Genomic DNA, 25,262 nt, shown 5'->3' with positions numbered 1-25,262 from the left:
ATCCACCGCATCAGTGGTGCAGGATCATGAAGGTGCTTCCTGTTCCAACAGCCAAATCAGAACACCAACACAGATATAAAACCTACCAAGGGGAATTCACTGAGAAACAGGACAGTACCTTAGTGATGATGTCTTTGAACTGCCCTTCCTTCCAAGCATCTGTCGGGTGGTTCATCATGGTAATGATGGCGTTATCGTATTCTTCGTATTTGTCGTACAGGAAGACTAACTCGGCCCAAAGATGGGCTTGTTCAGCTGCCCTCAACACCTTCAAGAAATGAAAATGGTTTAGAATAGGTGCTCACAAACTATGGTCTGCAGGAGTCTGTCAGGTCAACCGCAGCATCTGTGAAGAACACTTAGAGCCTTGAATTGTATGGAATTCGAATTGTAATACAATATAGAAATCACACAGCATCTAGAGCAGTGCATCACAATTGCTACAAAAGGCAGAAAAATCATTAAGTGGTCCACCAGGACCCTGAACAACTTTCAGGTGATCCATGGAGGGTGGACCACTGGTTTAGTGTATTACAACCAGTCTAGAACAGGCTGAGAGACTTCCTAGCTTAGACTAGCACAGCATCTGTGTTCAACAATAACCAACCAGATGCCTCTGGGAAGCTCCGATGGCAGCCTTCCTCAGTTGGTCCTGACCAACTGGAATTCACAGGGAAGCAAACCCCGCCTCCCAGTGCCCAGAGCTACTTGGCCATTATCCTGTCTAATAGCCATCAACAGGTCTACCGCCCATTCAGTTTGCCTGACAGGCCCATGGAGAGCGCTGTTCTGCCACAAGTGTGCACTGTTGGAGCCACTGTTGCCTCTGGTGCTACTGAACTTCATTGTCTGAGCCAGAACGGTGGCAGCATTTGCTCCTTGACCACATGCTGCAGCGCCTCCCAAATTGCCTTGAGAAAGAGGGAGTGTATGAGCGAATTCTCCTCCACCTTGACGACGCTGTGAGGTGGGTTAGGCTAACAAGCAGCAACTGGCCCAAGGCCACCCTTATGGCTGAATGGGGACATATTACGAAGCTGCACTACCACCAGTTCAGACAAGATCTTTTGCTCAAGTTGTAGCCGCTCCCCATGGGCTCTAAGCAAGGAGGGGTCCCTCCCCAAATTGGAGCCAGGGCCTCTCTGTTCCTAGTTTAGCATAGTTCCCCCCCCAAAAAAAATGACTCCTGAATTTTTGATTTTTTTTTTAATATTGATGCTGCATTTTGTGTTGTCTTTTATGCTGTTTTTAAGTTGCATTTTAATCAATGTTTTATATTTGCTGTTAGCCGCCCTGAGCCTGGTTTTTAAACCAGGAAGGGTGGGGTATAAATAATAATAATAATAATAATAATAATAAATTATTATTAACTCACCAAAATGCTCAGCCGCAATCACTCTGCAAGGTAAGGTTCTGAATTTTTGCTTTTTAACTGGTGTTCTTATTACTGCACTGATCTACCTCTTACACGGCCACCCCCACCTGTTTTCTATTCCTCATATAATTTGCCATCTTGGGGACGGAGTTACCTTAGGAATGTTGACTCGCGACCAAAAGAGCTCCAGGTGTTCCCTCATTTTCTGTGGCTTGAATTTGGAGTAGAGGATGGCCAGCTCCGTGAACATTCCCATATGGGCCCGCTCCAGCCCCAGAGCCGATTCCAACATGGTGATCAGCTCCTCAAAGTAGCCACGGTCCTGGGGGTGAAAGAGTAACGAGTTAATGCTCAGCAATGGCCGCCTCCTTGAGCACCCCTTTACGGAGGCAAAGCTCTGCAGCACCACCAGCACTGCTTTTTCTTCCCCACCTCCCCATTACCTGGTAATAGTTGATGAGCTCCTCCAGTTCATCCGCATGCACAACAATGTGAAGGCCACACATCTGCGCCAGGCGGAACTCTTTCCCATCCACGCACGCAAAGCAGACCTGGAGGGGGGAAACGTCAAAGACCGAGCTTCAGTTACTTTCTCTCTCAGAGGAACTGGGGGGAGCAGGAAAGTCCTCCTCTAGGAACCCCTTTCTCCGCTGTTGCACTGAGCCAGCATCGTTCTCTAGATGATGCTAGACACGAATTGCCATTAGCTCAGGCTGGTGAGGCCAAGGATGATGGACCCATCTAACTCAGCATTGACTGTACTGACTGGCAGCAGCTCTCTAGGCCTTTTTCAGGCCTTCCCAGGCCTACCTGGAGATAGCAAGACTTGAACCTTTCTGTATGCAAAGCAGGTGCTCTACTAGTGAGCTACAGCTCTTCCTTTAAAACCAAAGCAAGGTTCCAGTCCTCATGGTTCTGAATCAAAGGCTGATTTAAACAGGAACAGAGGAAGCTGCTTTATACAGAACCTGAGCATTGGTCCATCTAGTTCAGTACTGCCTACACTGACTGGCAGCAGTTCGCCAGTGTTTCAGACAGAGGACATTCCCAGCCCTACCTGGAGATGCCAGGGATTGGAGCTGGGGTCTCTTCCCTGACACTATCATGTCTGACCAGGCCTCTCCCCTTCCATGAATCTCTCTACCCCCCCCCCCCTTTTAAAGCTACCTATCAAAGCCAGCAGGAACAAGCTCTGCATACTGCATGAAGCAAAGGGCTCACCTCCTTCCAAGTCCGAGTGCTGTTTGCTTTCCGGGCCCCGTCCACGGCTGCCTGATATTCGCCGAGGTGGACCAGCGTGGAAGCCAAGCGCCCAAAGTTGGAGACATTGTTATAGAGAAGCTTGGCTGCGTCATACATCTTCTCATCATAGCAACGGTCGCCAACCTAGAGAAGAAGACGGTGAAGAGAAAAAGTGCTTGATTTCATCCATCCAACCATGCTCATTCCGTACTCAAGCGTCCTCTCTTAAAATTGAGGTCACATCTCCCCTTACTACTTGTTCTCAATTATCTGAATACCCTTTCTCTGATTACACCCCCACCATGAAATGACTCAATTTTCTCTGTTTATCTTCAACTTCTCGTTATTTAGGCACCATCCATCCTCCCCCCCCCCAACCCTGCAAAGCAATGACAAGACAAGACTAAACTATCAGAATCATTTGACCATACGAAAGCATTTATCTAAGCTTTCTGAGTGGGGTGAACAGTTCCAATGAAATCTGAATGTTGGACCCATCAATTTGACAAAGTGCGGTGCCAGTTTGCCAGTTTTGTGAATGGGAATAGAGATTTGACCCACACAACGGTATGGCACAGCTACATTCTCACTGGCTCGATCTCAGTGGTATGCCCTCACACATAACACAGCTTAAATTACATTTCACGAGTTCTGGAAATTTGGAAACTCGTGATTGCCTGTATAAGCTTTCACTGCTCCACACACAGGTCTCTGTACACTTTTGTTCATTTGTGACTTAACGCCAATAAAACTGTATAATAACAAAGCAAAAAAACTCTACTGGACCAATTTAACAAAAAAGCCTGGCTTTCTTTCTACAAAAGCACATGCCCAAGTTTAGTTCCATTATTTCAGAAACCCATTTGTTCTGTTTTTGTTCCATTCTTTCTCCAAAGGGGCTCAGAGCAGTTTACATGGCTCCTACATGCTTTATCCCCACAACAGCCCTTTGACATAGTTGTCAACTTTTCCCTCTTCTTGCAAGGAATCCGATTCGGAATAATGGAATTTCCCTTAAAAAAACGGAAATGTTGACAGCTATGCCCTTTGAAGTAGGGCGGGCTGAGAGGTGGTGAGTGTCTTAAGGCCACCCCAGGGCAGTTTTAGGGCTGAGTGGGGATTCAAACCAGGTCCTCCCAGCCTTCAACACGCTAACCACTCCAAAGAAAACTTCTCAGATCCCATATAAAAATCATTTTGATACCTGAGATCCCCTCCCCCCCAAAATCTTTGTATCTAAAGTTGTAAAGACTATTTGGGGGGGGTATGTGGGGGGGGGAAGAAACCTCCAAAAAGCCCGACCCAACCCTTGCAAAGAGACAGGAGGAGCTGAACTAACCAAACTAAAACAAAACACCCCACACTTGAAATTCGCATTTAAAAGGCTGACGGAAGGACTCACTTGTTGAATGTGGGCATTGTTTGGCCCGTTGATGAATTCTTCCAGCTCGGCCAAACGGTTTGTTTTAGCAAGTGCGAAAATGAGTTCCGTCTCCACATAGGATTCCCGGGCCTTCCTGCGGGCCATCTGCAAGTATTTCACCAGCTCCTCCCAGTTTCCTAGGTTGGGGGGCGGAGAGAAGAGAAAGAAAGAAAAAAAAGTTCAAGGTCACATCATGCAGACAATCGGCAGCGTTGCCCAGTTAGGCTGAAAGACAGAGATCCTTCACTCCGTACTTATTACTCGACCGCACAGTCTCACTCGATGAGGAACGTCACTTTTTAGGAAAGGGAGGGGTGGACAACATCACGGCATGTGCGACTCTGGCAAAAAGCAAAAACAGGATGAGCCCCCCCCAGAACACCGATTAATTCGTACTTAGACTTGAGCTGCGTGCTGAGCTATTAGAGCAAAACACAGTCGCTCATTCTTGCTGGACAGAACACAAGCTTCCCAAAACTAGGGAAGAGGGGAGGGGGAAAAAAAAACCGGGTCAGCCAAACAATCCACTCCTTTGTCATCCGCCCCTTATACTGAGCAAGTCTGTTCAACGCATCTGGTAGAGGATAAATGTACTTTGCCAACCACTTGGGTATCTTGCCATCAGGGAGGGGGGGGCAGATCCTCATCTTTTCCTCTGCTACGGGTTTCAAAAACTGGGACCTGGAAGGGTGGAGGGGGAATAGACCCCTCTTGCAGTTATGGGAGGGGAGTCAAATGGGGGACAACCAATTGTTATGTTGGTACAAAGAAGTCTTCGTGTGATTGCTAGAATCCTGGAGAGGGGCTCTTTTACCCCTCGGCCTGGTCACCCTGAAGGAAGGTGACAAAAACTGGGGAACAGAGAGAAGAAAGCAAAGAGGCTCCTTTAACAGAAAGACAGTCAATGTTGCAGGATAACTATGCTTCGAATAGCTGCTTCCTGCAACAAGGAAGAGGGAGGCTTAATGCAGCCAGAGGGGGCGGGAATGGGAACACCCAGGAGGAAGGCACCTTATAATTATTTTAAATTTGAAGTTAAATTGTCAAAAATCTTTGAAACTCAAAAAATAAAAAGGCAAAGAAATTGGTGTAACGTGATGTATGAGCCAAGGCCACTGTCTCATAACTAGGAATTCCTCATCCAATAATGTTCTGCTTAAAATAATTTTCAGAAAGGAAGAGGAGGGCTGAGAGGGAAAGTTTCACGTGCGACTGGCTGCAATGCAAACCCTGCCTGATCCTGCCATTCTAGAGAAACTTGAAGGAAAGCAAAAACAGACCCCTCTCTCAAGGGCCCTATGCTGTGGAACAAAGTGCAATAGTCAGGTCAGATTCACATGTGCAATAGCCAGCTCTTTAAATCACTCTCTTGTGTTTCTGGGTTGTCATGGTGGAGCAGGGAGTGTGGAACCAGATCTAGCTGCCGGGATCCTCCAACACCCCACAGGGTGACTCCGCATGTGGGAAGGACCACTCACCCAACATCATAATAGTGGCAGGTGACTGAAACCTGTCAAAGTCCAAAGGAGGTTTTGGTAACCACCAGAGGACCAGCAGGTTACAGCAGCCTCCTCTGAAGGCTGGGGGTGCCCCTTTCAAAGAGGCTCCCCCTGGAACAACCAGCTGAGAATTGGTCACAGGGAGCCCCTTTCAAGTCTGGAGGGAGAAGTGCTCCTTTTTAAAAAAGAAAAAAAAGAGAGAGCATTTCCCCTCCACCTAGAAAACTGATTGCATTTAAAGCGCTTCTTTCAGTGCTTTGAATGCAAAGTGTTGTAGCCAATGCTACTCAGAATAGAACCAATGAAAATAATGGACATGACTAACTTGGTTCCATTTATTTCAACTCTTGAGTAAAACTTTGCTAGAGATAAGCTGCTTCCTCTAGAAAGAGGGGGGGGGGAATGTTTCAATTAAGGAAGTGCTCCCCTTGCACTGAGCAAGCAGTTTGTATTCAAAGTGCATTGAACCCAAGTGGCTTACTCCAGCCCACTGAGCTGAGCTAGGGAGTTCCCAAAGTGGAACTTCCTAAGGCAGTCAATACCAGCCGAGTGGCGGGACTTTGGCAATGCAGAGCTCTCTTTAAGGACTGTGCCTGCAGAGACCTGCCCTGCGCTTTGAAGCCCCAACAATCAGCTGATGGGGCTTCAAAGCACCTTGCAGCCACCAACTGTCAGCTGACTGGATGTGCCTGCAGACCCCTTCTGGGCCCAGCTGCAGCCTTACCTGCCCCTCATCTGACCTTGTGAGGTGAGGCAGGGCAGGGCTTTCTTTTCCAGCCGGAACTCACTGGAACTCAGTTCCAGCACCTCTCAGGCGGGCGCCATTCTCATTATGAGAGAACAAGGAAGGTGTTCATGGTGAGTTCTGGCACCTCTTTTTCTAGAACAAATAGTACTGGATATAGGGCAAAAGGGCTTGACTAGGCCAAAATGGTGTGGCGGACTTAATTAGGCCCACAGGTCAGAGGCTCCCCACCCTGTGTTGGAGCAGAAGTGGAGAGTTGATTGGAAAGGGAAGGGGGAATCAAACCTTGGCAACATTTTGCAATAAGGATGAGGAACCGGCAACCCTCTAGGTATGGGATTCCAGTTCTCACTAGTCCCAGCAAGCAGGCCAAAGTGGTGATGGGATCCACAGTTTCCCCATCACGGTACTGCCATCCTTGTCAGTGTTCTTCCAGCTGCCATAATTACACAGTGGTACTTCGGATTACATATGCTTCAGGTTACAGACTCCACTAACCCAGAAATAGTACCTTGGGTTAAGAACTTTGCTTCAGGATGAGAACAGAAATCGTGCTCCGGCGGTGCAGTGGCAGCAGGAAGCCCCATTAGCTGAAGTGGTGCTTCAGGTTAACAACAGTTTTAGGACCTCTGGAACGAATTAATTACTTAACCCGAGGTACCACTGTAACTGTGTTTACTGCAAGCCACATTAGGAGCAATGCTGGACTGAGAATGTGAGATGAAAAGCAGAAGGAATTAATTAATTCTTGAAAGAAAGGAAGGTCACCCAATGCATTTAAATTACGACTTCTGGGATGCGTCAAGCTTTTTACATTCACAGAAGTGCTTAGGTTACTGCAATCGCACCTGGGTGCTGCCTGTTCTGAAAGCTCCCAGGCTACTGAAAACAAAACTTTATATGGGGGTTCCCAAGCCTTACCGCTGGCATTCGCAGCCTGAACCACTTCCATGTATGAAGAAGGATCGTCCGCTTTGATGTAGGAGTCTATCGCTTCCTTAACCATCCCTTTCTGAAGCTGAGCTTTGGCAAGCTGGCTCCACACGGCTGGCTCATTGCAGCGCTCCGCAAACTCGTAGGCACGGTCTAAGTTGCCAATGTGTTCGATCAGAACCTAGAAAGTGGGGAGACGGAAACTAATAGCGTGCTTGTGGTAGGAATTTGCCAGTGCAAGAGTAGTTTGGCCAGAATTAAGCCTAGCATGTGCCTAGTTAGGCCTCCGAAAGCCTTCACACAAAGGATGACCAAGCCACTTCATCAGGAACTCTTAACATGAGGCGTCAGAAAAGCCCACTATAAATCTTTGCAGCTTCCCTCCAAGGGTCTATCTAGTATCCAGGGCTCCTGAGCTGCATATAAAAACCTGGGTCAGAACCCCTGAAGACTCTGGTGAACTGGAACACTTGAAACCTGGGCTGGATTCCCTTGACATGGAAGCGGCGCCGCCTTCAGCACAAATACATGGAGCAGTTTGGGGACACAAGCCAACACTCGGCTCCGTGAAAGAGAACCATACCCAGAATTCAGATACGTGGACACCCCGCATTACCTGCACTGCAGAGGTGTTGACATCAAACTTCCTGAAGATGGAGAAGGCCTCTTCAAAGAGTTCGTTGCTGATCGCGATGTTGGCAATATCGGGAGCATCATAGTTGTCCAGGCGGTTGATGTATTCCATGACTCGGGTCCGGTCGGCCTTGATGGCCGTCAGTATGAGGAGGTTCTGCAGATTCCTTTACAGGAAAAAGCAAGCAATACTAAAGCAAGGAATTAAGGCATCAGCAGCCATAATTCAAAATGACATAATAAAGGCTTGGAGTGAGTTCACAGGTTCAGTCCCAGATCTCTGTAGCTGAGAAGGGTTTTTGGCCCTCTGCTGAGGACCTTAGAAGTGTCCTTGGCAGCTGCTAACAGTAAGGGGCTCGATCAGGTGTGAGGAGCCTTTGTGCTCCCAGATGTTGCTGAACTACAACTCCCATAATCTCTGGTCATGCTTGCTAGGGCTGGTGGGAGTTGCAGTTCTGCATCATCTGGGAGCACAAGGGCTTCCAAACCTGGGCTACATAGACAAATAGTGTGACTTGGTATAATAATGAAGTGCCACTTAATATTCATTCAGCAATTATAAGGAATCAAGTCTTCCACTCTGGAACTCCCTGTCCATTGAGATTAGGCAGATGTCTTCAACGTACTCTTATTTATGGCACCTGCTAAAAAAAGCCCCTTACACTGCTAAAAATCTTATCCAGCAAGCTGCCTGCGCTTTTGAGGTTTTACTCACAAATTTCCAAGCATCTCCCCCAAATATTATTTGAAGCGCGAGGGTAAGATGTAAGACAGACAAACACAAGAGTACTGACCTGTGTTCGCTGAACACGGAATTATCAAGAACAATTTTCTCCAGCAGCTCAATGAGTTCATTGGGGAGGTCGGCGGTCATGAAAGCCTTGACTGTGACAGATACTTCTTCAGGGTCCTGAGTTTCAGAGAGAGCTGTCTGCACGACCTGATGAGAGAGGGAGGGATCTGAGCAATGGGTACCCACAGCTGGCAACTTGCTTGCCTATTGCTCACTTTCTTAAGTGTACACACAGCACAAGCAAAGGGGAACAGAGGGGAGCGCAAAGTACCTGGTCAATCAGGGGTCTCCGGTAAGGGTTGCTCTCCAGCAGCACACTGGCCCACAGCTCAGGGTCCTTGCGGCGCACCAAGTAACGCGAAAGGCTCTTGAAGAGGGAGTTCTCGTTGCAAACCTGGAATGCGAGAGGATAATATATTCAGGCAGGGAAACCGAGGTATTCTATTTTGAGGGGGAGGAAGAGAGAGAAAGCGTCAAGCGATCCGAGCCTTGATTTTACAGAGGTGAAAAGTTCTCAGTCAGTGCACAGCCTTTAGTCATTTGGGAGGGTCTAGAGTAGAACATGGGTTGGAACAGGCCAGTCCTGCCTGGGGGTGTCGGTTTCTGGCTACCACTCTTTGCTCTCTTTTTTTGTTCATGTCTTTTTATTGAATAGATTTCTGAACATACAAACAACAAGCATCATATCAGCTGCAATAGTGTTCACTGTGAAGTTTGGTAGATTAACTTAAGCAGTCTCCATGGGTGGATGGAGGAATAATAGAATCAGAGTTGAAAGGGTCTCCAAGGGTCATGGAGACAAACCCCCTGGGATGTAGGAATTACAGCTAAAGCACCTCTGACAGATAATCACTGAACCTCTGCTTAAAAATCTCCAATGAAGGAGCGCCCAGCACCTTCTGAGGGAGTCCATTCCACTGCCAAACAGTTCTTACTACCAGTTCTTCCTGATGTTTAGTTTCTTGTAACTTGAAGTCATTAGTTTGGGTCCTACCCTCTGGAGCAGCAAAAAACTAAACTAGTATGAAATAAAACCAAGCCAAAGTGTGTTGAAGTCATCTCTCTTTAACTTCCCAGCTAAAGCAATCTGCCAAATGTTTGCCTACCACCTCCATAATGTTAATCCTAGAACAGTTTTCCAGTGTTTCCTTACCAGCTGATGAGCCGCCGCCATAGCGAATACAACTCAGTCCTTTTAAGGAAAACTGCCGTTTTGATACAGACAGCAACACTGGTTGAGGAATACACTGAAACTTACAACCTGCTGTAAGTACAACCTTCAAATCGAGCCTTCCATTTTAAGTTCTGCTGCTTCTGAGTACATACAATGTGGAGAACTGCTTTGATACGTGTCCTGTTTTTTCATTAACATCATATCCAGCACCATTTCCTGACTCTGAAAGACACTACAAGAGCATCTTTCTAGCTAAGAGACTCATTGGGTTGGATACTCACATTAATTAGCTCCTGGTCGCATTGCCCACGCTCATAAGCGACGCAGGCCAGATGCGGGTCTCTCTTCTCGCAATACTTCCCCACCACCCGGCTGTCGTAGTAGGGGTTCTCGCGAAGGAACCTCTCGGGGTTGTTGTTACTGTCAATGTAGATTTTAGCCAGTGCATTGTGGGTGGCTGGTTCCTCGCAGCCCTCATGAATTCGGGCTTCCAGCCAGGGCAGGAGGAGTTTCAACCTTTAAAAAGGAAGGGGGGGGGAAGAGTCAATTGGTAATAAACTAACAACACAACAGAACAGAGTCACAACTCAAAAAAACAGGTTCAACATTCCTGGTTAGCAATACCGGGGAATATTGATGCCCCCACAAAAGAGAACACTATTCGCACAAGCTGCGTGAGGTTTACCTATTTCTTTTTTCTACTTCAGCAACAAGCTCATCCGTGGAGAACTGCCCTCTCACAACCAGGATCAGGCTCTTTATGACGTCTTCGGAGCAGTCCACGTCAAGCAAGCCCCCGATGACCACAGGGAGGCGACTCGGGTTCACCTGCAGCAGCGCCACCAAGATGTCATTAAAGCAGCGAAACCACAGTAAGACGCAACAGGGTCCAAACCTCACACGCCACCCACACGTTACTGCCCAAAACAAGCTTCAGCTCCCATAGTGGGACAGTGAAGGCTGCAACCCTGGAGGGCAGTTAAGCAACCATCCCCCCAGACCCTGCCAGAAGGTGCCCCCTTGTTCTGGGGTGATTTGGCTCTATCAGTGTACGAAGCCAACAGGGAGACCACCCCCAACCTTTGAGATACCCCCAATTACTTTTGATAATGCGGGTCGCTATATAAGAGGGGTTTGAAGCCAGTTAACTACAAGTTTTCAAGGTTGGATTCTGTACAGATGAGAAACCCAAGACAGCAGCCCAATGGGATTAAAGCCAGATCGCTGTTTGTTTATTTAAAGAAATACATACTGTTATTTCGTTTAAAAAAATATGCATCAAAGCGGCCTACGGCAATGATACATTAAAAAACATACAATAAAAGCCTTATTAAGACATCAGTTAATTATTGTGGAAAGATGCATGCACTGGCACGGTTATCATGCTAGACTATGGCCTGGTTGCCGGGGGGATAAAATGGGGCAGGGGAGAACTACGCATGCCACCTTGAGCTCTTCGCAGGAAAAGTGGGGTATCAATGTAATGAATGAAATAAATAATATTCTGAATTATCTGCATATGCGTGGTTGGATGGGAAAGTTTTCAGCAGGTGCTTAGAAGCTGAAAGAATCAGAGAATGCACCTGTTGAATTTCTATCGGCGCAGTATTCCACAGAACTGGGCTGATGACACTAAAGGCTCCATTTCTTGTTTTTAATCAGATGAGCCTCATCAAATCGGGGAGTGACTGATGAGCTAGATGATCTCATTGACTGAGCTGAAGTTTATGTGAGCACCACCATTTCTTGACTGCGTCAGTTTGTGACAAAATGCAGCCAGTGAGCCAAGGTGGCTAACCAAGGAAGGACTGATGGTTTTCAGGACTTATAACCACCTGCGTCTTACCTTCTGCACATAGATCTCAATGTATTTTTGGAGGTTGTTCCTGTACAAGTACAGCACTAGATCGTGCACAAAGTCAAAGCGGTCGCAAACGATGATCAGTGGGAGCTGGTCTGTCAGTTTTGCTTCCTGCAAAAAAAGGGGGTGGATGGGAGAGAAATCAAGGTTTGAATGAACTCCTTCCCCCACTACTTTCCTGAAGAGGGCAGTAACTGTGCTGTGAAAGGCAAGTTTGGCGAAATGAAGGCGTCACACACTCTGGGGACAGACAGGTTTCTATCCAAATTTAATCTAATGAGCTTATTTACAGGCTTGGTTCTTCTTTACAACCATACATGTCCCAAGGTCTTATCCTGCTCCAAGCTCCTGATTTATTATTTTTGTGGGTTGTTGTTGTTTTTTTTAAATCAGTCATCAAGTTTACAGCCACAGCTTCACACTTTGCAGGCAGTTTTACAAAAAGCACAAGACGCCAAAAGGATTACAAGCCTAGACTAGGCCTCAGCATTTGCCAACTGCTACAAGTTACACAGTGCGCAGGATCAACTCTGAGATTAAGGCTTGCGTGAATACCGAAGGGTGGTGTGCTTAGAGTACTAGAGCCCTTTCACCTTGCGCTTCCCAGTCATGCCTGCCTGATCCCCTCAGGCAAGTGAACAATTTCCAGGTAGCCAAATGGAGGAAGCTCTTGCAAATAGGAGAGACTGGATTCTTGCTTGCCTCCATCCTCCTGTTTGGGGCCATCAGCATGTATTGCAAAAACACCTTGATCTGAACGCAGTGTCTTCTAATCCTGTCTCTTAAAACAGGATCTGCTTACAGAGCTGGTCGGTGCCCATTGGGACTGGTGGGAGGACTAACAGCAGGTGGCGCCAGAGCCAGCAACAGCCACCTCATTCTAGTTTTGTCCCCATCCTCTTCCTTGCCAAGTTTTACAAGGGCAGCAACCCTCTTGAACGAGACCCATTGTGGGGACCTTAGGAACTCTTCCCCAGCTGAGGACGAGGGAAGCAATCCAAGGACAAGATGCAACCCAAATACACAGCAGAAGCAACTTGGAAAAAGTGGCCCACTTACAAGGGTCGCTATCGCCCCAGCTCAAGAAACCCTGTGCAGCTGTTGCAATTTGTTATGTGTGGGTATGAAATGCTACCCCTCCTCAGAGTAGACCAGTGGTTCCCAACCTTTTTTTTGGCCATGCCCCACCTAAACGTCTCTAAAATCCTGATTGCCACCCACCCACCACCCAGTGATATATAATTCTTATTATTCAAAAAGTGAACTCCTATTCACGTGGAGGAAGCCTAAAAGGCCATTAACTTGGTCTAAACAAGCTTCCAAATTAAACTGCCCCCCTGTGGGTCGTATGCCCCACGTTGGAAACCATGGGAATAGACCCAATGATGTTAATAGGAATGACTAGCTTGGTTCGTTAATTTCAATGGGTCCACCCTGTGCAGGATTTCGTTGAATCCAACTCTATGACTCCTAGTAATGAAATGATAGGTAGCGTTCTTCTCTGTGAATGACATTTGAAAGCAAGGTGTCAAGGTCACACACGCACGCACAAGAAAGGATTGTGTTCTAAAAGGAAAATTAAGCCACCACACACACAGTTTTTCCAAGGCTGCTAATCCCAGGATACAAGCCTCTACACTAAAAGTGGACACTGAAGGAGTTAACAGATCAGGGAGACTTCTATACTGGAAGGTTTACCTGGTACATGTCCTGAACATCCCACAGACACAAGGGACAGCACAAAAGACAACAGACCGATCAGGAAATGGTTGACTCACAAACACACACACGCAACTCAAAACCGCTGCTTATAAGCTAACTCTAAAGACAACTGCTAGATTACTTTACAAGGGTCCCAAAGCTTCTTCCTTTGCTCTAGCTCCCCACACCAACCCCACTAGCAAGATCTATTCCTCCCTAAGGGTTGTCCCCCATATTAGCCCCATTCAGAGTAGACCTATTGAAGTGGATGGATACAGCTAACCAGAGCTGCCACAAGTGTTGAGCAACTTTGGTTCAGGGCCAGGAGCGGGGAACCTCTGGCCCTCCAGGTGTTATTGGACTCCCATCACCCTGGATCAATAGCCCTACTGGCAGAGGCTGATGGGAGTTCTGCACCAGCAACAACTGGAGGGCCACAGGTCATGAAACCACAGAATTTCAGAGGTGCAAGGCACCCCACGTTTCATCTAGTCCAACCCCCTGCAATGAACTCAAGTATCCGTGACAGATGGCCAGCCAAGCTCTGCTTAAAAACCTCAAAGAGTCCACAACCTCCCGAGACCGTTCTACTGTCGAACAGCTCCTTTGCCTGGGATTTAGCCCTTTGCTCTGCCAAATTACCAAAAATCAATACTTAGCTGTACCTTCAGGTGGTGGCATTTTCACAGAATCACAGAACTGTGGCTGGAAGGGACCCCCGAGGGTTACCCAGTCCAACCCCCTGCAATGCAGGAATGTTTTTTAACAAAATGCACATGTTCTTTTAGGAATCAAAGACCTCTTATATTCCAATGGATTTATCAATGGCCTGAGCTGTGCTGTTATTTCCAATGGCCTCCACCACCAAAATAAGAATTAAAAACCACAAGCCGGTGATAAGCTGGCCTCGCTATGGGGAGCTGAGGTGGGAGCGCGGAGGATTCTCCTATCCTTTTTTTACCTTGAGGAAGTTCTTCACCCGCTCTGGGTCGTAGCAGTTGCTTTCCCTGCAAATTCTTTCCACCTCTTTAATCTGGCCTGTCTTGCAAGCAGCCTGGATGTATTTGAAGTGCACATCTGGGTCCTGGCTGAAGTTGACGATGGAGCCCAGGAAATAGAAGAGACCTATGTGGGGGGAGTGAAGAAGAGACTTTAAAATTAAATGTCAATGCCTTTTTTTAAAAAAAATATATCTGGATTTGAATTTCTGTGTGGTGGGTGGCTGGGGGAACAGTTGAGGAGGGGGTTCTTCAGCAAGAAGCAAAGAGTGGAAGAGGAACCTTCTTCGAGTTGTCCCCCAGAGTCTTAGAAAATGTACTGTACACTTTGTTGATTTTTAAATGTTTTTCTGTCATGTTTAGAAACTTAATTTATTGTTCCTTCAATTTTTGAAATGCTCTTTACAGTATGTGTGACTTTAAAGAGCACTTAATAAACTCTTGTTGTACCAAATTTGGCTTTGTTTGGACTTTTTTTTTTTACCATAGGAACGCATTAATTGAATTTCAATGCATTCCTATGGGATTTCGTGCTTCGCAAGACGAAAAATTCGCTAGATGAAAAAACTCGCGGAACGAATTAATTTCGTCTTGCAAGGCACCACTGTATGACCAGTTTGTGTAATACACGTACTTGCAGGACTGTGGGAAGACTAGTCTCTGTGTACAAGGAAGGTTCTTGCAGACTTCTGTGGAGGGCAAAGGAAGAGGAACCTTTCAAACTGAGCACCACATCCTCATCTGGGCCACATGCCAGGGGTGGGCAGAGCAACCATCCTAAGTTTTACCTTTGTGCACTAGGTTCATTACTGCAGACCCACACGCCCCGTCTGTTCTTGGGGTCCAAGCCCCATCTCACTCCAGCCACACACCCTCACATTCTTCACCAGCTCTGCTTTGCACCTCCTCAGGTGAACTTAGCCTGGCTGGAAATGTGCCCTTGAACTCTGATAGTGCCTCTTACTGGTGCTGGTTTTGACCCATAAAGCCCTTCACGGCCTAGGACCTCTCCCAGTATGCCCCACGGAGGACCTTAAGGTCCATAAGTAACACCCTAGATGTCCCAGGCCCTAAGGAAGTCAGATTAGCCTCAACCAGGGCCAGGGCCTTTTCTACACTGGTTCTGGCCTGGTGGAACGCTCTGCCTCATAGGACCAGGGCCCTGCGGGATCTGATTTCTTTCCACAGGGCCTGTAAGAAAGAGTTGTTCTGCCTGGCCTTTGGCTTGGAATCAACTTGATCCCCTCCCCCTCTTTCCTTTTTCCTTCTGCGATGGAACTCCTATTTGGGGACTTCCCTGGCTTTTTTTCTGGCCCACGTAGGACCAGTCTGGATAGTTGGCCTTGGTGAAGACTTGACGTTTTCATCCCCAAAAAAGTTTTTGATCTGAGTTCCTACTGAAATGAGGCTGCATTTTAATGTTGTGTTTTAATCTTGTTTTTAAGTTGTGTTTCAATCAGTTGTTTTTATACCTGGTGTTAGCCGCCCTGAGCCCGGTGTTGGCTGGGGAGGGCGGGGTATAAATATTTATTATTATTATTATTGCTCAGTCAGTTGGAGGATAGAGGTGTGTGTATGTGTTGTTTTATTTATTACATTCATATCCCAACTTTTCCTCCAAGCAGCTCAATGTGGTGTACCCGATTCTCTCCCTCCCAATTTTATCCTCATAAAAACCCTGTGAAGGAAGTTACGTTAGGGTGAGATGGAGTGACTGGCCCATCGCCTGGTGAGTTTCGTGGCTGAGCAGGGACACGAAACCTGGTCTCCCAGGTCCTAGTCAGACACCCTGATCACAGCACCACATTGGCACACCTTACTGTACAAAAGGAAACCTTTACATTCATTGCTCCATGCACTTTTGCCTCTGGCTCTGGACACCACTAAGCAAGTGGTCCCCCCAGGAAGGGATACAGCCCCCCAGGCTGAAACAGCTTCCTCATCCTGTGGCGAAGAGCCTGAGGTAGCCCCGTTGCCTTACCTTCAAAACTCTTGAAAGATTCGAAGAGTTCAATGAGGGACTGGGTCGAAAGCTGCTCGTGGTACTTTGAAGCAACCTGGACGCATATCTGCAAGTTCTGGCGGATGTTGGCCGAGAGCATCGCCCGGAGGCATTCGAGGGAGTCTTCCACCGAGAGGGAGCCAAAGTAGTTCACCAACCACTGCAGGTTAAAAGCAGGCAGTCAAAAAAAAAAAAATCTAACCCATGGTGATGTTCTAAGTCCCATTTGCACACAGCAAGCACCCAAAGCAGAGGACTTGAACTGGAGGAATCAGGAATCAGTGGTGGAAAGACTCATTTCAAAAGACAGCTGGTTTGGGACCCTGTACCTCGGGGTTGAGAAGGTGAGTGTGGACGACGGCCCGCTTGATGTCATACAAGTCGGTGAAGTGTTCCAGGGCCCTCTGGAGGAGGCCAGCTTTCTCGCACAGCTGGGCAATGTGGGCACGGTCGTAGTGGGTGAACATCTGGTTCCCTAGGATGGCATCAGCAACCTGGAAGGAAAGGGAGACTTGGCAGTCAAAAGGGAGGCTTCATTCTGCGCCTACGGCTTTGCCACCAGGTGTAAACTTTTAAGAGGCTATAAGGAAAGCCAGTGACATGGTACAGCAAGCCTCAAATATATTTCCTCCCATGTGCTCAGAGCATCCGTCGTCAGGCGTAAAAGCAGCCTGCTTGGAGAAGTAGGGATATTCCAGGCATTTCTATGTGGCGTCTGCTCTGAATTTCTCACTTAAGAAGGCTCACCAGGGCTGCCCATTCACAGCTTTAGAACAACACCACAACCACAACACCCCATTTTCAGAGGACTGTGTTTTGTGTCTTACCAGATTGATGCAGCCACCTCTGATATTTCTTAATGTTTTGTTTACAAATCAGAGCGCCGGACTGAAGAACTGTTTTGAGTTTCTATTGTTAACACATGTTGAGGCTCAAGAATGGCATACATGGTGCAGAAATATTCATTCCACAAATCAAGAAAGGGATGAGTATTTAGACAAGGTTTCTGGAGCCTTAACTCTCTTCATCCCTTGCTACTGACCACGCTTGCTGTGGCTGATGGGAGCTGTAGTTCAGGAACACCCAGAGGCCCAACAGTTCCCCGCACCCGATCTAGATGGTGCGGTTGCTTTGAAGCAACCCACCAACTACTGGATAAAGCGCAAGTTCAATCCCCGTTTGGGTTGTTCCTGCTGCATTTCAGAACCGCAACATGGGGAATATAATCACAGAAACAAGTGTGCCGGCCCCAGAGCTACTGAGCTTTAGTCCAGAACACCCACCTGGTTGCAAAGTTTTCATACCCACCAAAAAAGTACCTACCTGAGGGGCATGCATGAGGTTCATTTCAAGCAAGCGGGTTTGCAAAGGTCCCTCCGATGGGCGGTTGTTTTTCAGGGCATCCAATAAAAATGCTGTGCATTGCTGAATCAGGTTGTACTCCATGAACACATCCACTATCTGGAGGGGGAAGAGAAGGTTCGCTGTAGAGCTCACACTACTTAAAACTGCCCTGAGGTAGGGAATAAAGGACCGTACAATTTGTTTCCTGCAAAATCCTAACTAACTGTACGCGTTATCTCAATCAGAAGAAGCTGTCCATATCCCAAGGCTCTCAAGGAGCTGCTTCCAGTCATTAACACTGATGTAGCACAAATCTGCTGTTACTCACTCAAGGGCCTTGCAAAGGGTGGGCTGGAACGAGTGGTACTCCAGCTGTTGGGACTACAATTCCCATCATCCCCGACCATCAGCCATGCTGGCTGGGAATGATGGGATTTGAAGGCCAGCAGCATTGGGAAAGCCACATAGGTTGTGGCAGAGTCTCTTACCTGATCCTAGAAACCACAAATACCACCTCAAAGTCATTGCAAAAAAAATAATAATAATGTTCTGGAGGGACTGGGGAACTTACTCCATTTTTTTTAACCTTTTGCATGTTTAAACACCACTTTCCCACAAGAGCTAATATACACTATAGCACCAAGTATATAAACTATTGCTGCAATCAGACCTGGAGAACCACCCAGTTTCCAGTGTTCATTTGTAGCCTTTGGTATCTTCGCAACAGCCTTGATTTATCTCGAATTATGCTTGTGGAAAACAAGCTTTGGCCATAGAATCACTTCTTAAAATGACAAACCAAGTTATTCCTTGAATTTCTTACTCCAATGCCTCTCATCAAAAATTGACGCAAACACCTTTCTGGAGGGGCAATCGGTATTTTCAGGTCTCTAGAAGAAGAAAAAGAAAAAAAAAGAAAGGCATCTCCTTTTTTCTTCATGTTCAAGTTTTACTTACTTGGGTGATATCTGCAAGGGGTTCCTCATCCTGAACCAGCATTTGGGCAAACTGCTGTCCTTGGTCTGGGCTGATGCGCATCACATTCCTCAGGAGGAAGATCCAGTCAGGAGTGTAGCCAACCTACACACACACACACACACACACACACACACACACACGTGTACAGAGAGATATTTTGTGAACTTTTTAAAGAGCCAGCTATCCTGGCAACTTCCAACCAGTTCTTAAGATCTACAGATCTATTGCTGGAAGCTCATGTTCTATTACATACCCCTGAAATGCTACCCCAAAACTGAGCCTCAGAGGTGCAGGGAAGACCCTCTAGACCAGCCTCCTACTGCTATTTTCTGATTTGCCAAGGACTATTTCCAGCACAGTTGGTCTTTTATAGGAATGTCACCAATCCCATTTTAGGCTTTAAAGGTCTTGTTTATTGATTCAGGATGCTGCTTTGTTCATTACTGTTTGCTTTTTGCTTTTGCCTTTTTTTGCAAGATGTGCTTTGTGCTTTTTCCAAAAGAAAGGAAACGACCTAATATATTTGATACATAAACTAGAAATCAAACCACTCAGCCTAAGCTTCTACATCAGAAGGGCTTGTCTCCTCTGGCGCACCTCCTGGAAAGGGCTTCAGCCAAGTTCCGTGAGGAAGGTCCGTAGCTCAGGAGAGCCACTGCCAAGTCAGCACAGACAATACTGAGTTAGCTGGACCAGCAATCTGATTGGTGTAAGATAGCTTCCACTATTAAATCGCTACAGCCACCCAAACAGGCAAGCTCTGCTGGTGTTGCCGGTTCATCTTGTGGTTCTGACTTCCACAGCTAGTTTCTGATCTCTTGTGCATGCTGTATCACAGGCATGTCCAAAGTCAGAAGTATATGTCCCGGGGTAAAAAAGCTCAACACCACCTTTGGTGGGCTCTCATGAATGTTCACTTCATCATCAGACTTCCTGTTTAGCTGCGGACATTGTTGAAGCGCAGAAAAACCTCTCTGAAGTTTTCTGAGCAGCGTGGGGCTCCGGGCACCCCCGCTGTATCAGAACCCACTCCTCCTCTCTTTCCAAGGCAATAAAAGTTACTCAGTTTTTAGCTATTAAAAAATGGACACAGACAACTTTGAAACAGTTCACAGTAGTTGAAATAAAAATTAACCAGCAGCACTATGCCATAAAATGAAGAGTTGTTGAAATAAAAGGCTCACAAGACTAAACTGTCTGGGGCAAGGATAAATAATTTCTCTGCTAGATAGGCCACCCTGAGGACAGCATCCTATCACTGGGGCGACACTGAAGTAGTCCTATCCAAGGTGGAAATCCCCCTAAGCTCTGAGGGTGCTGGGAATGGCCAAAGGGAATCACCAGGGAACCTCACCCCATTGGTCGCTGCTGCCAGTCAGCAGAGCCCAAGCAGGGTTGGCAAAGCGAGCACCCCAACATGAACTCCAGTGCCCCCCTGGTTCCAGCCCAACAGCAAATCACCTTCTTTGCATACAGCACAATCTTCTGAACTTGTCCCGTTTCAGCAAAGCACTGGATCACTTTGCTGGGAACGTTAGCCCTTAGGTAGACGCTCAGAGCCAGTGTTGGGTCCACAGATTTCACCAGGTCCCCCAGTTCTTCGGAGCATTCCAGCTGTTTCCCCCGCAGAAACAAAAACGAACATTTCAACAGGTTAGAAAAGAGAAGCAAAATGACAAGGGCAGAGCTGCGAAATGTGCAAGATGGAATGGCTGGAGAAGAAACTCAGAGGGTCTCTTGCGCACCTATGACCACACACACACACACACCACTGCCTGCCAGCCACCTTGGGTCCTGTGAGTCATAGGAAACAGGGGTGGGTAAAGTGGGGGACCAATTGGGGTTCCCGACTCCAAATGGGTTACAACAAATTACCATTGTGAGAAAAGGATGTCACATTTTAAATTGTTGTGGCCTGTCTGGGGAACTTAGGGTGAAGGGCAGGTAATAAATCAAAACAACTAGATATTAACAGGATTTTTTAAAATTAAGCCGTTTATAAGTATTTAAAATAACGGCGAAGAAGGCTCCACACCTCCTTCTAAAGGAGGCAAACCAAAATGCAGAGCTTATAACTGGAGACAAAAGAGCCGGTAGAGGTCAAACAGTTCTACAGGGCACAGGTCCAGAAGGCTTTGGGGAAATGAAGGGGTAGAGAATCCAGTGCCCTGAGTTTATCTGGGAAGGTCCTGGCAAATGAACACAGTTTTCTTGTAACCAGCAATCTGAAGACAAGGTTGCTTTATATGCAATGTGGCACTATTAATTTTGATATTTGCCACAGCATGGATCTGTAGCTCACCAGCCCCTTAAGAGCAAACTCAACGCCCTCGTTTGCGGACAGCTGCTATTTGGGCTCAATGCACAACAGAGCCACTGAATTCAGTCTGCAGAAATGATGGATTTGGTGACTGGTAACCTCCTAAGTCACACCGCCCCCCCCAAAGCCCTTCAAAAAGATGCGATTTACCTTGTCTTCCTTCAGCCATTTCTCCAGGAGCTGCTTGCGTCCTTGCTGGAGCACCGGCCGGCAGAGTTCAAGCGACTCGTACTTGTTCAGCTGGCCCTGGTCTAGCAGGATACCAAAATACTGGAGCAGCGGAGAGGTCTGACCTGCCTGTGCTGGGACACTCTGGAAGCGGCGGATGGTGTCTGGGGTACGCAAGATCCCCTTTGGAAAAGAGAGGAGTAAATAAAATACATCACCTGTCCTTTAGGGGGCGTAATTTTTCACTATTTTACCCGACCTTAAGATTAAAGTTATGGACATGTGCCCTCATTTTCCAACCTATCAGCAGACACAGAACTGCTCTAGTGAACCAGGCACAATCAAGTTAGTGGAACTTGCTATTCCAGCTAACTTTTCATCTTGGGTTTTTGCAATGGTAAATGGGAATCGTTCCCAGAAAACGTGCTGTTCATAAAATCCCACAAATAGTGAGTTATTGCCACACAGATTCATACTACCTCACAGTCCCAGTTCCCCCAACTGGGCATTTAGATTATGAACACAAAGGTAGTTATATAGCTAGCTCTTTACAGATTGAGTAGACCCCATGCTTATAACTTTCTCCAGTTAGAACAAAAAGAAAAAAACACGCGTCTGTTTATAGCTACTTTCCATTTATGGCTCAGATGAATTGTGGTTGGTTTTTTGGTGTGTTTTTTTTACAAAAAATATTGTTTACTGCTTTTGATTGTTATCCACCTTTAATTTCTTCTGAAAAATAGGCAGAGTACACAAGGTTTTTGTTTGTTTTTTAAGTTACTATTTGCACAGCACTTTTAAAAGAAGAGGAGGACAGATCTCTGCCCCGAAGAGCATCCACTAGGGAAACAAGAGGATGGGGAAGGGTGTTGAGACAGGGCTGTGTGTGGTTGCCTCAGGTTACGGTACAGCAAGTGAATGGGAGAGTTTTGCCAAAGGAGTCACAGAAAAGGTGGGCTTTCAAAAGCAAAGGAAGAGGTGGCATTCATGCAGGTGGACTCAGTAGCCCAGGGTTGTAGGCAGGGTTTTTTTTGCTGGACCTCAACTCCCATCAGCCCCTGCATCTGCCAACAGAGATGCATGATGGGATTTGTAAACCGAAGACATCTGGACTATTGTGATTCTGTTTAGGATGGGCTAGCCATGTTCCTCTGCAACTTCATTCAGCTGCACAGATTTAGCCCCAATTGCTAGAGGAGCGTGACTCCTACCTGCTGGTGTATAATAGAAAGGGTGTAGTCTGTCATCCTAAATCCCGAAGCGGCAGCCCAGAATAACTCAAGCTGATATCTAATAGAGCACCTCCAGGGGTTGGGAGACAAGCCAATGTGAAGCAAGCATGCAGCCAGCAGTGACCGCAGCATCACACCCTGTGTGTGTGTGTTTCTGTGCTTAAGGAGCACCAAAGCCTGGGTGGCTTAAAAGCCGTTTGTCTATACCTTTGGGGCGTTTGCCGCCACCTTCGCTGCTTCTGAGTAGCTCCCCTGGGCAAAAAGCGCATTGAATTTCCGGGCAAAGAGCTCTTCGGCACCAGCAAGGTTGTTACGAACGGCCATTCGGAGAGCCAGGTCAGGGTTCTGCAGCACGTTGGTGATGTATGGGATGATGTTCTCTTCTTCCACGCACACAGACAGAACCTGCGTTGGAAATAGAAGATAGAGAGATTTCAGTAAGGCTTTCGACTAAGTCCCCCATGACAATGTCGCACAGAAGCTGGTAAAATATGGGCTGGATGATGTTACTGCTAGGTGAGTTTGTAGCTGGTTGACTGACCAAACCCAAAGAGTGCTCACTAATGGTTCCTTCTCCTGGGGGGAAATGTGGCAAGTGGGGTTGCCTCAGGGTTCTGTCCTGGACCCATTGTTATTAAACATCTTTAAAAATGACTTTGATGAAGGAATTGAGGGGATGCTCATCAAATTTGCAGATGGCATCAAACTGGAAAGGGTAGCTAATACTTCAGAAGACAGAATCAGGATTCAAGACCACCTTTTGGAGAACTGGGCCCAAACTAACGAAATTAATTTCAATATGGACAAATGTCAAGGTCCTACACATAGGCAAGAATAACCAGCTGCACAAATATAAGATATGGGACACAGGGTTGACAGCTACATGTGAAAAGCTATATGAGGACCTTAACAGACCACAAGCTTAGCATGAGTCAACAGTGTGATGCAGCAGCAAAAAAAGCTAATGCTATTCTAGGCTGCATCAACAGAAGTATACTGTCCAGATCAAGGGAAGTAATAGAACCACTCCATTCTGCCTTGATTAGAGCATATCTGGGGTACTGTGTCCAGTTCTGGGCACCAATTTTAAGTAGGATATTGACAAGCAATTCAGGAATTGCAACTAAAGAATCCCTGGCAGATGGCCATCCAACACATGCTTTAAAACCTCCAATAAAGAGATTCCACCATCTTCCAAGGAAATCTGTTGCACTATTGAATTACCATCTATAAGTTATTCCACGATCTCCTTTCTTGGAACTTGAAGTCATTGGTTTGGGTCCTACCCTCTGGAGCAGGAGAAAACATCCTTGCTCTATCTTCCATGTGACAGCATTTAAGGTATTTGAAGATTGCTCTCTTACCCCCTCTGAGTTCCCTCTTCTCCAGGCTAAACATTCCCAGCTCCCTCAAGTACCTGATTTCCAGACCCTTTAACATGGTAAAAGGTAAAGGTAAAGGACCCCTGGACGGTTAAGTCCAGTCAAAGGTGACTATGGAGTTGCGGCGCTCATCTCGCTTCAAGCCAAGGGAGCTGGTGTTTGTCTGCAGACAGCTTTCCAGGTCATGTGGCCAACATGACTAAACCACTCCTGGCATAACGGGACACCATGAAGGAAGCCAGAGCGCATGGAAACACTGTTTACCTTTCTGTCACAGAGGTACCTATTTATCTACTTGCACTGCTATGCTTTCGAACTGCTAGGTTGGCAGAAGCTGGGACAGAGCAATGGGAGCTCACCCCGTCACGCGGATTCAAACCGCCAACCTTCTGATCGGCAAGCCCAGAAAGCTAGCAGAAAGGAGAGGAAAGGGTGGGGAGAAGAATCGCTCTCCCTGATAGGTATTTCACTTCATACAGGAAGCATTCAAACCAATGCCTTCTTCACGTGCTGCCTGAAATGGTGTAGTTCAGAATTGCGCTGCTTCTTCTGTGCGTATATATAGAGCTGCTCTGAGTTGGGGAAGGGCTCCTTCTTCCCCTGTGTGAAGGGAATGAGTCACTGGCCTTTTAGGCTTTCGAGGCCCAAAGGGAAGAAGAGAAGAGCAAAGACTCTTCTGCCAACAGCAATGAATCATATACTCCCAGTCAGCTCGGAAGGACATCATGCCACAAATCTGGATGCCATATTTATATATACATGCATTTATTTACATGGTTTACCAAGGGGCATTGGGATCCCAGATGGAGGCCTGACATCCGGGTCAGATCAGATTTGCATAGCATTCCAAACCTCAGTAAGCATGCAAAAAACGCACTCTCCAGAATAGAGCATTCACAATGTGACAGCTGGTCAGGGCTGTAGCTCAGCACTCCCGGCTGCCCCCAGAGCCAGCGCGCAGGCAGCACAGTTTGCTAATGTTATGCAAGCTGGTATGGGGATTGCCATTTAAAAAATACTGATTTGTTTCCAAATTTCTCCATCAATAGCTACTTAGCCACAACAGCCAAATATGGGGATTGCATTTAGTATCCCACTGAAGAGACGATACAGAAAGATTTCAAGAAGTTCCTGCAGGTATATCCCCTTTGCTGTGGGAGACTAAGCATGGGTTGAATCAACCTTTAATTTCAACCAACTTGGGAAACCTTGTATTTTAAGATTTGAATTCCGACAAGTTTCCTAAGGGTCGTTCCCCCTCCACCCCCCAACCCACACGGAGAAAAACAAGCTGAAAGACTCAGGAATGCATAGCCCCCAGAGCCTAGGTCTGGCATCTTCCTGCAAGATTCTTTTTTAAAAAAGAAAAGGTATGGAGATGCAGGCTAACTCACCGAAGTTAAGATAGAAAAGTGCCACCACTGAAAAAATACTGATCTTTCAGAACTTGCTTCCAAGG

At 46.9% G+C, this 25,262-nt stretch overlaps 1 protein-coding gene across 2 annotated transcripts in view; it reads right to left on the bottom strand.

The window, feature by feature from the left end:
* The window catches only part of CLTC (clathrin heavy chain), a 72,485-nt gene that overhangs the window by 9,346 nt on the left and 37,877 nt on the right, over nt 1–25,262 (bottom strand). For both annotated transcript variants that reach the window (XM_082201651.1, XM_082201652.1), the window contains exons 7-26: nt 22,629–22,826; nt 21,172–21,372; nt 20,163–20,315; nt 18,681–18,803; nt 17,703–17,840; nt 16,709–16,873; nt 16,359–16,539; nt 14,341–14,504; nt 11,664–11,789; nt 10,503–10,645; nt 10,099–10,333; nt 8,915–9,037; nt 8,645–8,790; nt 7,834–8,017; nt 7,206–7,398; nt 4,020–4,177; nt 2,597–2,761; nt 1,819–1,926; nt 1,530–1,697; nt 119–268 (exon numbers count right to left, since the gene is read on the bottom strand). In XM_082201651.1, coding sequence (XP_082057777.1) covers nt 119–268; nt 1,530–1,697; nt 1,819–1,926; nt 2,597–2,761; nt 4,020–4,177; nt 7,206–7,398; nt 7,834–8,017; nt 8,645–8,790; nt 8,915–9,037; nt 10,099–10,333; nt 10,503–10,645; nt 11,664–11,789; nt 14,341–14,504; nt 16,359–16,539; nt 16,709–16,873; nt 17,703–17,840; nt 18,681–18,803; nt 20,163–20,315; nt 21,172–21,372; nt 22,629–22,826 — 3,222 coding nt within the window. The remainder of the gene's footprint in view (nt 1–118; nt 269–1,529; nt 1,698–1,818; nt 1,927–2,596; nt 2,762–4,019; nt 4,178–7,205; nt 7,399–7,833; nt 8,018–8,644; nt 8,791–8,914; nt 9,038–10,098; nt 10,334–10,502; nt 10,646–11,663; nt 11,790–14,340; nt 14,505–16,358; nt 16,540–16,708; nt 16,874–17,702; nt 17,841–18,680; nt 18,804–20,162; nt 20,316–21,171; nt 21,373–22,628; nt 22,827–25,262) is intronic.

The sequence above is a fragment of the Podarcis vaucheri genome, assembly GCF_965113315.1.
Source record: "Podarcis vaucheri genome assembly, chromosome: 15".
NCBI lineage: Eukaryota > Metazoa > Chordata > Lepidosauria > Squamata > Lacertidae > Podarcis > Podarcis vaucheri.
This window is presented reverse-complemented; position numbering and strand designations above follow the sequence as displayed.